Here is a 19,509-nt window from a genome sequence, read left to right on the forward strand (position 1 = left end):
TCTTCAGATATGATTTCTCAGTATAGCCGGCTACTAGTTTTCATCAAATGCAAGCATAGTGACACAATCAAGGAAACATTCCCATTTTGGAATCCTTTTTGGAAGCTTCAGAAAACATTAACACTTTCAAAATGGTAAAGTTTCTTTACCAAAAAACTTCTCCTGAAGAAACCTCAGTATTCTGTAGGCAGATAGTACAACTTACTGCCAGACAACACATCTGATATTGGGGCACTGGTAAAGACAGAAGCTCTCCATGTCATGGTCACCCACTAATCTCTTCATCAGTATGCACTAGGGTGCAAGACTGTCATCAATCCTGAAAGAAATCTTATCTCTTGTTGTGAAAGTATTCTACTGTTTCAAGTACCAACCCTTGAATAATTCCCTGTTTAAGAAGATTTGTCATGAAAAATCTACTATTGTGAAAGTTGCCAGATTCATGGAAGCCAAGACTTTCAATAAAGAGCTTCTCGAGAGGTTTTGTCAAGAAATGGGAGCGCTATGAAGTTCTTTGCTATATATAAGTTCACTGCTTTCAGAAGACAAATTCTACAGCCTGATACTGCTGTTTACAGGATAACATACACTCCTTTTAAAGAGTTTAACTCTTCAACCTTGAAAGTAAAATGTGGAGTCATAGTCTTTTCCTTCCTAACACAGCATTAATGATACAGATCTTGCCAAAAATGATCTCAGTAACTTGAAGGCAAAGAAAATGATGCAACATGAATTTATCTGAAGAGTCTTGGAGAATTCTTATTTCTTGACACATCTACTCTCATCAGGCAATAGAATCTACAGATTCCATTTACTCTTCTTTCTTTTGTAAAATAGCATTTTCAGCACTTTTTACCAAAGTCAACACTGACTGGATATCAAAGATTATATAAAAGTTGCAAAGTCAAAGTCAAAGAGCATAGTTTCAACTTGTTATTTTAAAAGTTAAATAGCAGTCTTTTCATTAAAATTCAGTATTGAACAGAACTAAAGCTTAATTTTGGTTAATTTTTGTACCACTTAGATTTATTCATTGCTTTCACATAGTAGCCACTGGTTTTTGCATAAAAAAAGTGACACAGTTTTCATGAAGGTTTACATTCTGTCTAAAAGAATATATTACAATGTAATAAAAACTGTGCAAAATTTCATGTACACTACGCACATTTTTTGGTGGGAGAACACTTATACCTTCCATCAGACTTTAAAAGGAATGTAACACAATTTAAGACCCCCTGGCTTAAATCTAGTGTTCTGCACCTCCACATTACACAACTTTTCTATTTTATTACAAAAATTTTTTTACCTGACTTTTTTTGCACTACCAAAATATCTGCTGCTCATCAACTCTGTTTTAAATTTCTACCATCGCTTTTGCTACTGCATTTTAATTTTTTTTTTTTTTTTTTTTTTTTTTTTGAGATGGAGTCTCCCTCTATCACCAGGCTGAGCGCAGTGGCATAGTCTCGGCTCACTGCAACCTCCACCTCCCAGGTTCAAGTGATTCTCCTGCCTCAGCATCCTGAGTAGCTGGGATTACAGGCGCACGCCACCACATCTAGCTAATTTTTGTATTTTTAGTAGAGATGAGGTTTCACCATGTTGGTTGGCCAGGATGGTCTCGATCTCTTGACCTTGTGATCTACCCGCCTCGGCCTCCCAAAGTGCTGGGATTACAGGTGTGAGCCGCTGCGCCCAGCCTGTATTTTTAATCAGTAAAAGCAATTGTCTCCCTGCAGATGATAATGGGGTAAATCAAAGTAAAAATCTTTAGATCCTCAGCTCTATAATTCATGCCAGTGCTATCGTTCCAGGGTGCAAACAATATGCAGAAATGTAAGGCAATCTACCATAATCTTCAACATTCACCAAAATTATGCACTAATGTAAGATTCAATTTTGTAAACTATCAACAATAAACAGTATTTCGGCATCCTTATATATAATGCAAAAAAAGTCAAAAAGGATAAGAAACAAGACATAAGAGAGGGGTAAAGGAACAAGGAATCAATGCAACTACACAGCTTTAAATGATTAATACAATCATTCTATTTCTGTTTTGCAGCTGAATTAAGCAATTAGCTTAACATGAAGGAGAACTCTCTAAATGAGTTTTTCAATCTATCTGGAGGGGCTTAGGCTTTGTCCTTCTTAGAGATGGAAAAATGTACAAAATCTCTTTGTGTTAAATTTTAACATGTTTTGCCATACTTACCACCCAAAGAAATACATCAACAGCAAAATTAAATCACTGTGAAAGTTCTGCTAAGAGTTTTCTTTTTTCTTTCAGATGTACTATAAGAATTAAATTTGTCACTGATTTTTCAATATAGTGCTTAGTTTTCTGATCAAAGAATCGAGAATCCTCTATTAATCTAACTACATTTATGAATATTCTTATAAAAGAATAATTTTTATGTATTATAAAAATTCACACTTTACTAGGTAATGGTATTTTATCCAAAGGCATTCTATGCTCAGACAAGCTTCAGAAATATAAAGCTTATTTTTGATTAATATGCTTTTTAAAAATGTTATTTTAGAAGAATTTTGTGAGACCAAATCTGCAATACAGTTAATGGGTAACATGTGCTAGTATGATATGAAAATGGTAGTGTGAACAGAAAAATGAATCAGTCACTTCTCATATAGAAATTGAGGCAGCAACTGATTTAAAAATTTAGAAGAAATAAGGATTAGCAACTATCTTTAAAACCTGTTTTCCAGGGACTGAGGGTGGGGAGGGAGGAACACAAGATGAACAAGATCTGAAGCTCTACTGGACAGCATAGTGACTACAGTTAATAATAACATTGTATAATTGAAAATTGTAGCTTGTAGATCTTAAATGCTTTCACCCTGGGGGGAGAAGAATAATTATGTGAGGTGATGAATATGTTAAGTAGTTCGACTGTAGTGATCATTTCACAATGTGTATATACATACATCAAAACATCATATTATACATTGTATTTATATATACTTTTTACTTGTCAATTACACCTCAATAAAACTAAAGGAAAAAAAAAAGAAACCCAAAATCTGTTTTCCAATAAATTCTCAGATCTAGGAAGAGGAAAGGAAAAACATGAAAAAATAACTTACCTTTTTGTCTCTGGTCCTTACTTCCCCATAGAAATCTAGGGCCTCTTGTGCCTTTAAAAATTTGCCCCGATGTAATAAATATGCACAAATCATTACACCAGTTCGTCCCTTTCCAGCTTTACAGTGAATTGCTGCAACATGATTGTCATCTTCACTTAGCCATTGGTCAAGATCTTCACAAAAGGGTTTGATAAGTTCTAGCTGTGGTGGGTTATGGTCTTCAAAAGGATATTGTGCAACTGTGGTAAAAAGATAACCTCAGAATAAGAAAAAAAAACTCCTGAATTTTTAATTAACAAGTAGGTAACTTTAGAAATGTTGCATATAAACTTAACAAGTATTTAAAAGAAACACTGGATTCCAGAGAAAAATAATGTATCGCTTAACTTTCTAATTGTTAAATAGAAAATAGTCTCTTGATAAGTCTTAAATATAATCATTAAGGAAGCCAAGTATTATTTTCCCCCATTTTATTCAGGAGCATATATTCTGGGAATTTGCGCTATACAGACTGGTAGCACAGGTCACATATTAGAGGTAGAGCTAAACCCAAAATGAAATGTCACATGGACATTTCGTCATGACTCTCAATGCAAAAGGAATAATACTATTTATAGTATTTATTTCATCATCACAAAACATATTCCAAAGACAGAATAGATTACTAATAGGATAAACTATGGAAAGAACCACATATTACATTTCATAAAATAAAAATGCTAAGTGTGTTATTTAAAAGTGGTCTTGCAAATGTTAGTGTTGTATACACATTTACTCATTAGGGAAGCCGAGTATTATTTTCCTCTATTTTCTTCAGGAGAATACATTCTGGGAATCTACGCTCAATGGACTGTAGCATAGGTCACATACCAGAGATATGTGAAGGCATACACCAAAGAAATTACTTACAAAATGTATATAATTGTTATCAAAGTTTCAGGTCTTCTCAAATGAATTGTAAGAGTCCAAGACTTCTCTGTTCACTATAGTCAGAGTTGAGGTTTTTAAAAAAACTTGTTCAGAAACAGGACTATAGATATATCACCATTAATTGTTCTTAATAGTTTCTACCTTAGTTCCACTCTATTAAGATCCTTAAAAACCCTGGCTGATATTCAATGTACTATCCTGTGCCATGTAAATATGTGAGAAGTATGTCTTATATCTCCAACCAAGTGACTCATAATATGGTACAGGATACAATCAATTATCCTTTGGTGTGACAGGAGAGCTCTTCTGGTAGACAACGACTATCATTATAGGGAGTCAGCAGGACAGCTTTCACTTAGTCATCTGCCTAACTTCATTTTCCCAGTGGTACACAGAAACCTCCAGGAAAATCTGTTAAATGTCTGTTTAAAGCAAGATAAACCTCAACTAAAGCCTGCTTTGCCTAGTAAGCAACAGCCTAAATCCACTAAAAACAAAAACAAAAAAAAAACCGTTCTTAGTGAATCTATACTAAATCTCAATCATTAGTGATTTAGAATTTTCAAACCGTTTGTCTGAAAGTCCATTCTAGATTTTCAGGAGGGATCAATGGCAAATACATCAATAGTAGCTCATGGCACCCACTTTCTTTTTGACTATCACAGCAGCATCTGCCAAGCTTCTCAACTCTTCAGTTCTCTCATGGTTTAAAGTGTTGAGCCATGAGAACTGAGTTGTATTTCACAAATAAAAGTGAAAGTTTTTGTGGGCTCTGAGAATTAACTTATGTCTGAAGTAGAACTCATTTAAAGCAGTTCCCTCCTCTCATCCATCAGGCTCCTCTTATCAAGATTTGTTATATCTTTTCCTACCTTTTATGTCATTCCTCAACACAGAAGAGTTAAGTAGTTCTGCTTTCTCCCTATAATTGCTTACTATTAGACCAACTGCCTCAAACAGTAGGTAAATCCTCTCCTTATACTATTTTTAGTCTAGGAATTTTCCTAATTCTTAGTCTACTATGCACTTTAGTCTTCCTAACAATATTAATAGCTTTATGCAATACTTTTTTCCTAAAACACAACAGTAAAATTAAAGTTTTTGAAATTTTTTAAGATAATTCTTAAGATAAATATGTATCTCACTCAATAATCTAGATGATTCATTATTGTTATGACAGTAAGATACAGTCTATTGGGTTTAAGTTACACAACATAGTACAGTACATTCATACCTACCTCTGCAATTAAATTTGGCGGTGTCATAATGTCTTTCAGCACAACTAAAAGAAAAGTTTAAAAGTGATATAAAGTTATATTTTTCACTTAGGAAGAAAAAAAGTACTAATACTAACAAACATTGCCTGAATCTTTATAATGTGACACATATTATGCTGTGTTTAACATTAATTATTTCATGTAATAACAAGAATTCTATTAAGTAGATACTGTTATCACCCCCATATTATAATAATAAAACCAAAGCTTAAAAGATTAAGTGTATGCAATTAGAGCTAATACATTTGCTTAAAAACCTGTGATGCCACTAATATAGAGTACTGTAAATTCAGGTGCTTCCATGCTTTCAAATTTCCTCTATGAAAAATCTGCACGCTATTGGAATTTTTTTTTAATTTTACAAGTACCTATAAACAACTGACTAGTTTCAATAGTATCTGTATCTCATAGTTAAGCATACATAATTCTCAAACTATTCTTCAAAAAGATATATGTTAAAAATAATAAAAGCATAAGGACAGTAAAGAAAAACTGAATGACGTTAATCTACTTGGACAAATGCTTACTAATTTTTTTTAAACCAGACCTTACTCCCTGTTGAAAAGCCAATGATCACCTTTTTCAACAGTCTCTCAGGTTGCAAGTCTTAATTACAGTATGAGAGTAATGAAAGAATAAGTAAAATCAATACAGAATAGTAAAATGCTGACTTGTCATTACTAGAGTATGCTAATATTTGTCTTAATAGCAGTGATATGTTTGTTAGTATGTACTGGCTTTCTAATAATTAACAGGCCATGTTTACAAACAATAAAAGGCTCAGAAAGAGATCTTACATAACAGTATGGTTAGCAGTACCCTGGTAACTCCAACTACTATGCAAAACAAATTTTTAAAATATTATTTAAAATAAAATCTTAGCATTTTAAAACAAATAAGGGTCCATAGCTCCTTAACCTGCAATTTCAATATCCCTAAAGTTCAAAACATCTAAAATTTTCTCTTAAGTTTTATGGCAAACTCAACTACAGCAAATCTTGATCTGAAATAATAAGATTGTACATAATATTTAATACACTTAGAGTGAAGAGTAAAACATTTCATTTCAGGTACTGACCCACACCCCACTGGGGTGTTTATGTAAAAGTACATTTATCTGTGTTACCTTCTGAAAACTAAAATTTCTGAAAATGGAAACATACCTGGCCCCAAGAGTTTCAAGTAAGTGATTGTGAACCTGTATTGTACATTTAGAAACCCTGAAAAACATCTATATAGTTTCTCTACTTTAAAGGTAATTCAAAACCAAATTCACATGAAGGTTTAACTAATTATAAATAAACTGCAATCCATTGGTTTCTAACTGGTCAGACCTAAAATAAAACAACTTTTATATTACCACTCAAAACAAAACAAGCTTTTCCTTTTTAGTATAATTTAGTATATTGAGTTTTTCTAGAAAGAAAATGCATTTAGTAATGACATATGCACATATATGTATCCTTGCTAATAATTTCATACCCATTGACATGAAAAACAGGAAGAAGAGGACTGACAAAGAAGACAGTCACATTTTACACTTTCTTTGGTACAGATAAAAGAGGAGAAATTATCAATAGTGAATAATTCATAATGGAGTATTTTATAAGGAATCAGAGATGTAGGACTAGGAAACAGAATCTAAGAAGCTGGTCTCATGACAACACAACAGAAAATAAACGTTAGTTTTGTGCAGCTTCAGTTCTCTAAACTTCCCCTACTTTCTCAGGATCCCAGAACACATGGTTTGACAAACACTCCTTAAGACTGCCTTAATAAAAATGGCTCTCAAATATTACTGTTAAGAGGACTATATGGACGGAAAGTGGAAGTAATGGCTACTAAGTGTCAACTAGATGAACACACCTTACAAAGAGTTTCCACTTTTTTTTTGTTTCATCCTCACAACCACGTGATAACTGTTAAGATTATCTCCACTTTATATATAAGAAAGCTAAGATTTAAGAGCACTAAAAAAACTTGCCCCAAATAACAGTATACAAACGAAAGAGCCAGAACTCAATCTCAGTATCTCTGATTACAAAAGTCAAACTTTTTCTACTACTGTTCCATAATTCTACTTATAATAAAAAAACAAAGTTTTAAATACAAAAGCAGTAACAAATTTCAGTCAAAGCCAGCATTCCTACAAGAGCAGTATCTGTCATAAATCACAGAACCAACAGTGACAGGAAAAAGTTATGAAAATCTTCACAGGTAAGCATAGGAAACATGGGAGCAAATATGCTGGGACTGGTAATGATAAATATGCTCAGGGAATGGGGGTTGGTAGGATAAGGATGAAGACTTTCTTCTTAAAATCTCTGATAAATGCCCTCCTTCCACCTACCAACTACCCACAGTTTCTTTTACATTCTTTGTGGTTTGGTAGTGATAAGTCTCTCAACAAACTAAAATTAAAGATACACAAATGGCAAATGGCGTTTAACCATTTAAATTTAACCATTTATACTTCCTTATAACTAAAACTCAAAAGATACCAGTACCTCATATTCGTTTATATGAGACAAGAGAAATGAGTAACCATTTAAAGAATGAGTTTTTATGAAACAAGAGGCAGAAACTGAAGAAAGGAATAAGATTAACAGGAAAAGCTTCCAGAGAAGTGAGACTTGCCATAGAATCAGCTAGGTAGGCAGGTCTCTTCTTTATTCTCTTCGATGAAGCTATCACCATCTTACAAAAGAAAACTTAATAGATGAAAATTAGTAAAGCTAAAGGTTTACCACAAAATGATAAAGTATGTCAAATAAAATATGCACTGAAATACAGTAAATACCTTTAAAAAATTAGTATACAGTGAACACTTAAATTCCTCAAAGGCAAGAAGTATACATCTCTTTATTCACTATCTCCCCTTCCCCATTCCTACCAGATTATACAGCAAGTAACAAAAATACACTTGTACAAAACAAACTGATTAATTCTATTAAGTAACAGTACATCTGAATTTGCTTAATGTAAAAAATTAGTATACAGTGAACACTTAAATTCCTCAAAGGCAAGAAGTATACATCTCTTTATTCACTATCTCCCCTTCCCCATTCCTACCAGATTATACAGCAAGTAACAAAAATAAAATACACTTGTACAAAAACTGATTAATTCAATTAAGTAACAGTACATCTGAATTTGCTTAATGTTATGAATGCCTGAAGAAGAGATATAAACAGACACAATTAATCAGAAAGTCCATATTAAGAACTCTTCTTCATCCATGTATATCATAATTGCTATAAAAGGTTTAACATACTATTAAATGTGGGTATGCCTAGTGCAAATATTTTAAGATCTTCAAATTATGTATGTTTGCAAAGACATATATATCACATGTAATACTATCCTAAAAATAAAAGAAATAAAATAGAACACCTGCTGCTTGCCAGACTCACTTCCCAGAACCAGAAATATAAATGGAGGTAGAAAAAAGGTAAAGAAGATTGGAAAGTGACATTAGAACTCAGAACATGCTATAACTTAGTAGTTCTAGAAACTTCTAAAGTCAGTAAAATTTGGAGAGGTTAAAACGAACAAACAAAAAAGCAAAACATAAAGGGAATATTGGCATAAACAGTGGATGGTCTGCTACCATATGTACCTGTGTGACCTTGTTCAACTCACTTAACTTCTCTAGGCCTCAGATTCCCCATCTGTAAAATGAGAAGGTTGGACTAAATGATCTCTTTCAGGTACTCTCCAGTTCTGAAAGCCTATGATTCCATGTGGGGAAGGCGCGTTAAAATATATGCATTAAGAGCTACCCTCAACTAATAAAGAGACTTCATTAACTTGGGAATCCAATGTTTGGAAATACAAAAACAAACAGGCAGTCAGGTTCCTAGGCTCTCTCCAATGCCAACTTTAACCATAATAATGTTAAGTGACCTACAATACTGATAGTACAGCTGAAGTCCTAAGTTCTTGAAGCAGGAAGTCACTATACACAGGAATGAAAAGAATTTCCTTCTCTTTCTTTGAATATGTTAAATTAGAATAAAACTTTGAAAAAGGCAGAATTTGTCTTTGGTGTCCTTCGAATTCCAGTCTGAGACTCTCTAAATCCCCAACTCTGATAGTCTAACCCTGAAGTGACTCAGTTTAATGGCTTCCAGCTTTTGAAAGTTCTTGTCCTTTTTTATTAGATTCTGAATCCAGTTGTGCAAAAAATACAAAGCTTTGTAGTTTTTATTTTCCTCCAAAGAAACACTATGGTATCTGCAACAAGGCTCTTTGTAGGAGAGGTTTATCAGGAAAAGAGAAAGACCCCTAAATGCATAGATCATTTATAAGCTGGGCCCATTAAGTTTCCATAACACCTTTTACTTTCTATTATCTTGTTGCCTATTGCCACCACAATTCTCTTCCAACCCCAACATACAGACACCACAATCTGATGATAATGAATTCGCTGCCATACTCTAAACACTTTTATACCAACAAGCTTCTTACAATGCCATTCCTTTGGCCTATAATATCACTTGCCCTCCTCTCCTTGGTTTGAAAGTCAACCCTTACTGGTCCTTTTCACCCCAGCTCAAACTTGCCTTCCTTTAGGAAACCTTCTTTATTAGTATTTCCAATGTTCTCTTCATTGCAACCTTCTACACAAGAGTTACTTCTTCTGTAATGCTTTGTCTACCTTTTACATTAGAAAGTAAGCTACTTGAGAATGGGAGCTACATCTTATTCACCTCTGTACACACCCCCCAACATGTTTTGTGATATCTAATAAGTGATAAGGACTTAACAAATGTTTGTTCCTTCGTGAATCTGAGAAAAATCAGTGAAAATTTACTGAGAATAACAATATCAATGTCCACTTCACTCTCAGTACTTCTGACGTTTTATCACACTAGAAAGATCACTAAATTACAGATAAATTTTTCCTATCTATAATTTATAGATATCACATGGGAAAGATAAAAGTCAAGTAGAAAAGTAAGACGTTTTATGTGCCGATTTTTAAAAATCAGAAAATAGTCAATATTTTGAGAAGGAAAAACAGTCTTCATGGGCAAAAAGAGTTAAGTTTTTTCTTCCTTCCTTCCTTTTTACCTTTTCACATCTCTACTCCCAAAGTCAAAAGAAAAACAAAAAGTTAAAGATAAGGTCAACTAGCTCTATCAATCAGGTGGGCAGTCCTTAAAACTCTGTCCTAGATAAGACAAGCCACCTAATTCAGCAATTTTAAATAACTTATGTTATGTACAGTTAGAGAATGCCCTAACAGCTTTTTCAGTCAATAGCTCTAGAGACACAGGATAAACAAAATTATATTCACTCTAAAGTATACCTCCATGGAAGATGCTATTAGTGCTTTAAGAGAAGCTCTGCTGTGAATTACACTTCAAATTACCACACGGTTATGGGCTCAAATATGGGCTAGATGCCAAGTCATTTAAAGCAGATCAAGTAACATGAATCTGTGCCAACATTGTTTTACCTCATCACTACACTTTCTAAATGATCTAACAATGCTCTCGGACTTCTTGAATTAATTGGTTTAGGAATACAGTTCTGTTAAAATGTATCTTTACCTCACTCTAACAAGCAGATAACTTTCACTTAATAGTTGTTTTAGAAGATATTTGCAAGCATACAAATAAGAAAACATACTTACAGATTGTATATCTTGTAATGGTTTTTATGCTTTGAATCCAAAAACCTTAAAACAAAACAAACAAACAAAAAGCCACCATTAACAAAAATGAGCTAACATTTGAAATTACATTAATACTATCAAGAAAAACCAAAAGACAGATTTTCTTTTTCCTAATCTCAAATACCATTTAACTGAAAATAAATAATCCAACAAATATCCCTTCTATGGGTTTAGAGTAGTAATCATGTCATTCTTAAATAATTATTACATTACACAGATTTATACAATCTGAAGTAAAACCAGAGCTTTTCAGAGAATATTTTCATAATCTTCTATCTTCAACCTAACATAATGAGACTGAATTATTAAGACATAAATTCTTTAAAAAGCATTAGCATTTAGTGCAAGTATACCTAGCTCATACAGATTTACAAGACAGTCATAACCAAGTACACTTCAAAATAACCCTGAAAATTCAGACATCATTTTCCCATCAAACTAAAAACTTTTGGTATTTGAAAGATCCATGTATTAACTATTAATTCTGTACAAAGGTATTAAGCATTTTCACATATATATTCCATTTGACCCTCACAAACGTCTGAGAGATAGAGCTTATTAACATTATACAGAAGAGGGAGGTAGGTCTCAAAGAGATTACAGAACTCGTCCAAGGTCATGTACAGCCAAGAAGTCAAAGAATCAAGACCAAAGACCTTTCCCTCAAGACAGTTATGAAAGTAAACAACAATTACAGCTAACACAAGCACTTATTATACGACAGACATATCCTAAGCACCTCAGGTATATAAACTGTTTAATCCTCAACCCCATAAGATAGGCAAAAGAAGGGCTAGAATACCATGAAGCCGAGGAATTAACAGAATATATAGAATAAAAAGACAAATGAAAATCAGAAGACTAAACAAAAACTAAGAGTTCAGGATGTTCAATATATATTAGGAGTTCCAGAAACAGAGAACACTGAGAAGAAACTGAAAACATAACTCAAGAAAAATACTCAAAAGTGAAGGATGTGAGTTTTCAAACTGGAAGGGTGCATGAGTACCTGGCAAAACAGATGAAAATAAGACCGAAATAGAAGCATACATATCTTATGAAACTTCTGAATACCAAAGAAACAGAAGATCCTAAAAGCTTCCAGAGAAGAAACAGGTTTCATAAAAGAATCTAGAATCAAAATGACATTATCCTTTTTAACAGCAATACTAGCAGCTAAAAAACAATTGGGCAAAACCTTCTGATTTTGAGGGAAAACTCTTCTCGGCCTAGAATTCTATACCAAGACAGACTATAAATCAAGTGTGACTATATAATAAAGGCATTTTAAAATCAGCAAAATCTCAAACCATACAATTTGTCAGGAAGTTACTAAACATGTGCTCTGCCAAAACAAGAGTGGGAAACCATGAAAGAAGATGACAGTCTCCAAGAACTGAAGAATCTAACCCACAAGAGAGGAAAAGAGAATCCCTAGAATGATGGTGAAGGGACATCTTGAGTAGACAGCCATACAGCAAGCCAGGAAGAACAATTAGTCCAGACTGGGACAGATTAGAAGGCACCTGGAAAAGACAAAATTGATATAATGCCAAATGTGCTTAAACATGTTGAGAGATTTATACAATTAGGGGTAAGTTTATGAATTAAAGCTAAGAACATTGAAAACTAATTTTAAAAAAAAAGAGACACAACTGTGAAGTCCAGAAAAAACAAAACATGCAGGAAAAAGGTCACAATATACTCTATCGCTTAACTAGGAATGGCATTTATCTAGTTATAATCCCATAAAAACTCAATATTGATATAACCAAAATTATAATGTAACTACTGGCAGGAGTTACAATACAACTACTGGCAAGAAGAAGGATGAGGAGGAAGTCTGAAAATATGTGTGTGGTGAGGTGGAAAAAAAGAGTATATGAACTTGAATCTGAAAAATTATGTTACACAGTAGTGCAAGTAGTATTTGTAACTATCACCAACATAAATTATATATTTTTATATCACACTACAGTTGTTGCAGATAGCTACCATCCTTAAAAACAAAGAAACATAGTGCCCCTTGCTTTCAGCATAGTGGCTCTTCTCTGATACAGAAGGAAATGGAACTCAAGTGGAACACAGATTTCACTGAGGTAAACAGGAAGAGATTAGACTGCTAAGGCTGTTGGAGTTTGTGGAGCGAGGGACTAAGAATTTTATATGGATTTCATCTCAGGTCCTTGGCTGGGGGCTGGGCTGTCTATGCGCAGGATCTGAAAGCATAATGGAGATGACACCAGAGGTAACGAAATATAATACTGGGAGAAGTTGGAGTTCTGGCCTAGGCAGAGTGGAAGAGACCTCATGGAACACCCCAGATACTTAGCTGAGACACTAGAAAGGGCAACCTTGAAGTAAAAACCATGCCCTAGGACAAAAGACAAATCTGAAAAACGCCTGCCTTAACAAAGAGAACCAAACCTGACAATACTAAATCAACTGTCAATTTAAATGCCTGACAAAATGAAACTCAGCACCCTTAAAGGAAGTAATAATCCAAACTCCCTACATTTCAACATACGATTAAAATTTACTAGACAGGCAAAGCAGAAAAACATGACATATTACAAAGAAAAAAGAGCAGGCAATAGAATCAGACTCCAAGATGAACCAGATGTTTGAATTAACAGACAGTGACTTTAAAACAGTTACTATAAATGTTGTTCAAAGATGTAAAAAAAAAATGATTACAATGAGTGAAAGATGGAAAGTCTCTGCAGACATAGAAAATAAAAAAGACAGCAATTTGAGGCCTCAAAAGTACTATATCTAAGAAAAAAAATCTATTGGATGATCTCAACAGAAGATTGTACACTGCAGAAGAAAGGTGTGGCAGATTGTATTTTCCAAAAATTCATTTAGCAAATATTTATCAAGCACTTGTTATGTAACAAATACTACTGTGGGCATAGCGGCAACAGAACTCGAAGTAATGACAACCATAATAATGAATGCTTCTAGCAGCCTGAGAAACCCAATGGAGAACTAGCTTTTGGTATCTCATTTGGAAAACAGTCTAAGGACATTGGACAGCTCCCACCAATCCTAAAACAAACGAAAAAGAAAAATTAGCATCTGAAAAAGCAAAATAATTATTTATTTGCTACTTTTTTCCATGGCTAATTCGCTATTTGGTAACCATATATATTTCCCCTTGTATTAGTCCATTCTCACACTGCTAGAACTACCTGAGACTGGGTAATTTAGAAGAAGAAAGGTTTAATCAGAGGCCTCAGGAAACTTACAATCACAGCAGAAGGCCTAGGGAAAGCAAGCATGTCTCTGCGGCAGGAGTAGGAGGAAGAGAGAGAGTAAAAGGGGGAGGTGCTACACACTTACAAACAAGCAGATCTCAGGAGAACTCTTTCTCGAGACAGCTCTAGGGTGATAGTACTGAAACCATTACAAACCACCCCCATGATCAAATTACCTCCTACCAAGCCCCTCCTCCAACACTGAGGATCACAGCTCCACATGAGATTTGGGTGGGGACACAGAGCCAAACCTTATCACTCCTGCTGCATTCATGTTTAATCAACATTTGCTCTTAGAACCCTGTGTAACTACAGCTGTTACTGCTGTTACTAATACATAAATTTACACATAAATCATCCCTGCCTTAATCCCATCAACACGGGCAAGCTCCAAACATTTCAATTCTTAACTACTGCCTCCTGACCATCTTCAGGATGGTTATTAGAATTAATTGTGTTATGTATCCAATACATGGAAAGTAACTATCTTGTTTAAAATGTTCTTGTTTGTATTTTTACCTCCACAGTACTGCTTTCTCCTACATTGCCTCAAGTTAAAGAAAAAATAACAGCTTTGAATAATTCTGCTCAAAAATAGTGATTCCTAGTACTCAAGAAAATCTAATCTCTCTAAATAGGTATAAAGCTGGAGGGAAAAGAAATAAACAGTGGCAGGCCAGGTGCGGTGGCTCATGCCTGTAATCCCAGTACTCTGCGAGGCCAAGGCGGGCAGGTCACTTGAGGTCAGGCATTCAGGACTAGCCTGGCCAACATAGTGAAACCCTGCCTCTACCAAAACTACAAAAATTAGCCAAGTATAGTGGAACGCGCCTGTAATCCCAGCTATTGGGGAAGCTGAGGCAGGGAGAATTGCTTGAACCCGGGAGGTGGAGGTTGCAGTGAGCCGAGATCGTGCCACTGCACTCCAGCCTGGGCGACAAAACGAGACTCCTTCAAAAGAAAAAAAAGAAAAGCAAGAAAAGAAAGGGAAGAAAGGAAGAAAGGAAGGCAAGGCAGGCAAGGCAGGCAAGGCAGGCAAGGCAAGCAAGGCAAGCAAGGAAGGCAAGGAAGGGAAGGAAGGAAAGAAAGGAAAGAAAGAAACGGTGGCAGAATTGACCTATAACTCACTAAGAAATTCAGAAGGCTATCAAAAATAATATTAAAAACTGCCAAATATTTCTCCCAAGAAATTGTATCATTTTGTGCTTTAACCAACATGCATAAGAGTTCCAGTTAATCTATGTCTTTGCCAATTCCTGTAAGCCCTTTTTTAGCCATTCCAGTAAATATGAGATATTTCAGTATGTTTAAATTTTCATTTCCCTGATAACTGATTTTGAACATCTTTTCATATGCCTACTGGCCATCTATATATCTTCTTTTGTAAAATTTGTTTACATTTTTTTTTGTTTGTTTGTTTCTTTTGAGACAGGATCTCACTGTGTTGCTCAGGCAAGCGTGCAGTGGTGCGATCACAGCTCACTGCAGCTTCCGCCTCCCAGGCTCAAGCTATCCTCCCACCTCAGCCTCCCAAACAACTAGGACTACAGGTGCATGCCACCATGCCCAGCTAATTTCTTGTATTTTTTTATTTTGTAGGGACTGGGTTTCACCATGTTGCCCAGGCTGGTCTCAAACTCCTGAGCTCAAGCAATTCACCCGCCTCAGCCTCCAAAAGTGCTGGCATTACAAGCATGAGCCACTGTACCCGGCCTGCCCTTCTCTTTATGGGGTTATTTTCTCATTATGAAGTTGTAAGAGCATCTTTATGTATATATTATACATTCAAGTCCTTTTCCAGATATATGTATTGCAAATATTTTCTCCAAAACTGCTTGCCTTTTCATTTTCTTGAGTCTTTCAATGAGCAGAAATTTTTAATGTTGATAAAGTCAAATTTGTCCATTTTTTTCTTATATAGTTAATTTTATATGTACTGTCTAAGAAATCTTTAAACCAAAAGTCACAGAGATTTTCTCCTATGCTTTCATCTAGAAGTTTTATATTTTTAAATTTCACTTTTACATTTAGGTCAACAATCCATTTCAAATTAATTTTTGTGTATGATGAGATGTAAAAATCAAGGTTCACTTTGTTTTCTCTATTGTTCCAGTATTATTTGTTTAAAAGATTATCCTTTTCCCGTGAATAATCTCAGCACCTTTGTCAAGAAATGTGTATGTGAGCTTTTCTGGAATCTACTCTGTTCAACTGATCTACATTATGTGACCCAACAATTCTACTCAAAGGTATTAAATAAACAGAAACAAAAATATATGTCCACAAAAGTCCTGCACATGAATGCTTACAGCAGCTTTGTTCATAACAGACCCAAACTGAAAACAACTCAAATGCCCACCACAATAAAGAAATGTTATATCCATACAATGTAATATTACTCAGCAATAAAAAAGAACAAATTATTGATACAAGCAACAACAGGGATAAATTTCAAAAATATTATACTAAAAGAAAGAAGCCAGACACAAAAAGGAATACATACTATATGATTCTATTTATATGTAATCCTAGTATAGGCAAAAGCATCTATGGTAATAGAAAGCAGATCAGAGATTGCCTGAAACCAGGTTTGGGGACTGACTACAAATGCGCATGAGGGAAACTTTTTATAAAGCAAGTGTTCTAAATCTTGGTTGTTGTGTTTACAAGAACGTGTGTGTGGGTGTGTGTGTGTGTATTTCTCAAAAGTCAATGAACTGTACATTTAAAATGGGTAGATTTTATTGCATATAAATTATACTCCAATAAAGCTAATTTTTAAAACATAAAAAAGTAATATAAATAGCCTCTGATTTAGAAATATCAATATGTAAAATGCAACCTACCTTTAAAAAGACTCAAATTTATTTTGATTAAACTAGAGAATAGCAACGAAAGGAATACATCATCTTCAGGAATTAGAACTTTTTAGAATGAGAGGCAGAATGACACTGTATAGAATAGCACTGTCTAACAGAACTTCTTGCAATAATGACAAAGTTCTGTATCTGTGCTGTCTTAATACAGTAATCATAAGCCACATGTAGCTACTGAGCACAAGAAATGTAGCTAGCAAAAACAACTGAGTAAATTTATTTTATTTTATTTACATTTAAACATAAATAGCTACATGTGGCTAGTGGCTACCTACACTGGATAACAGATATCTAAAAGATATCTATCTATGAAAAAAAAAATCTACTGAGATACAATACACATGCTCCCTAGTCAGGTAGTAGAAATGGGTACATCCTTAGAATAGAGCATAAAATTGGAACAGAGAAAAGATACAGTAAAAATTAGAGACTTCACAGCTGTCAAAATATATACTAAACATATTTTCAACTACATGCAGTTTTCCAATAAATTCTTGCTATGCTTGATTAATCTGCTTGTCATTAGATTAGAAAGAAACTACAATTCTGGATATATTTCTAACTAAGAATGAGGAACAAGTTTGAGTGGAAATGCCAGGAAACAGGGAGAAAGTGTTCACATAATTTTAGAGTTCACGTCAGACAAGGAAGGAAATACTGGTTTAGTTAGATATGATACAGATCAGTAAAACAGATTTCAAAAGCTTCATTTAAATAACAGGCTATGAATTCATAACTCAACCTATATTGAAAGACTTGTGGTTTTAAAAACTAAAATTCTGTATAAACAACTACAAATGACTCTAGTTTAAAAAAGACAAAGGAGGAAATACAGAAATTACCTAAAATCAACCAACACAGCTGCAGTGAATTTACCTTCAAAGCTCAGATTTAAAAGGTACATATATATATTATAATAGCCAAAAAAGGAGATGAGAGAGAATTAAGATGAAACAAAACAGCAGCATATATAAAGGAACATGAAAATAGTAAAAACAAAAGGCTTGGAGGAGGGGAGAATGTTCACACCAAAAAGAACAATAAAAAAATTAGGCCAGGTGCAGTGGCTCACGCCTGTAATCCCAGCACTCTGGGAGGCCGAAGCAGGCAGATCACTAGAGGTCAGGAGTTCAAGACCAGCCTGGCCAACATGGTAAAGTCCCATATCTACTAAAAATACAAAAATTAGCCGGGCATGGTGGCACATGCCTGTAGTCCCAGCTACTCAGGAGGCTAAGGCAGGAGAATTGCTTGAACCTGGGAGGCAGAGGTTGTGGTAAGCCAAGACCGCGCCACTGCACTCCAGCCTGGGCAACAGAGTGAGACTTTGTCTCAAAAAAGAAAAAAGAAGTTAGACTTCCGCACATTAAACAGCTATATAATGCTAAAGACAAGGAAAAAGGCAGGAACTCTTAAATTCCCTTTTCACTTTTATCTTCTCTATCCAAGAGAAGATGATTCAGTAAGTAAGGAGTGGGTACATGATAGTTCTCTTTATTAAAAGCATTTTCTACTTGCTAATTTAAGCAAGGTGACTTTTAAAGAATATTTCTTAATAAACAACAAATAATGCAAAACAAAAGATAACCCACCAAGTTCTTTATGCTATTATTGTTTAATCTGAATTTTGTAGTCACAAAATTCAAATGGCAAGAGAGGTAGAACATTAGACAACTGTCTGAAGAAAGAATAAAATTGGTTTCCTGAAAATCATTAAGGAAAATACAAACAAATAAGTTGAAAATAGGGTCAGTATATACATACATACACACCAAAAAGTACATAAGACCAATACATCAAAAAGTCGCTAAACCTCACAATTAAAAAAACACAATCAAATAACAAGATACCATTTTTTCCCAACAAGCTATAAAAAGTTAAAGTTTGAAACTATTCAGTTTGCCAAAGTTAGTGGGGATAGAAGGAAGAAGCACTCTTAAACAGTGAGTATATAAAACACCATTTTTGAAGGCACAAGTTTAAACCATAGACGCAATGGACCTAGCAACTCCACTGCTAAGAATTTGTCTTAAAGATATACTTGGAAAAGACAACAAGATACATATGTGAACTGTTCTCAATGACAAAAAAAAAAAACTGGAAACAACTTATATATTCATCATAGGGATCTATTAATGATAGCATGATCATAAAATGCAATAAAAGGTAGTTAATAAAAGAATCAGGTAGGTAGATGTCCACAACAATATGGAAGATTCCTCAGATATAAAATTTTTGAAAGGGGCCGAACAGTGATAGTATGTTCCCATTTGCTTTTCTTAAAAAGTGGGTAAACAACAAAAACAATTTTCAAAAGAATATGTGAAACTTTAAATTATAGATATAGTTAGGAAGAGGGTAAAATAGGAGAAATTTGT

The 19,509-nt window shown here is 34.3% G+C and overlaps 1 protein-coding gene across 7 annotated transcripts in view; it reads right to left on the minus strand.

Moving 5' to 3' along the window:
* PTEN (phosphatase and tensin homolog) overlaps positions 1–19,509 on the minus strand; it is a 104,507-nt gene that overhangs the window by 32,295 nt on the left and 52,703 nt on the right. For 3 of the 7 annotated variants that reach the window (XM_055274306.2, XM_063637882.1, XM_063637883.1), the window contains 3 exons: positions 10,954–10,998; positions 5,274–5,317; positions 3,106–3,344 (listed from right to left, as the gene is read on the minus strand). In XM_055274306.2, coding sequence (XP_055130281.1) covers positions 3,106–3,344; positions 5,274–5,317; positions 10,954–10,998 — 328 coding nt within the window. Of the gene's footprint in view, positions 1–3,105; positions 3,363–5,273; positions 5,318–10,953; positions 10,999–19,509 lie in introns of all 7 variants that reach the window. The other 4 variants (XM_055274303.2, XM_063637884.1, XM_055274305.2 and 1 more) reach the window with 3 other exon arrangements.

The sequence above is a fragment of the Symphalangus syndactylus genome, chromosome 4 (assembly GCF_028878055.3).
Source record: "Symphalangus syndactylus isolate Jambi chromosome 4, NHGRI_mSymSyn1-v2.1_pri, whole genome shotgun sequence".
NCBI lineage: Eukaryota > Metazoa > Chordata > Mammalia > Primates > Hylobatidae > Symphalangus > Symphalangus syndactylus.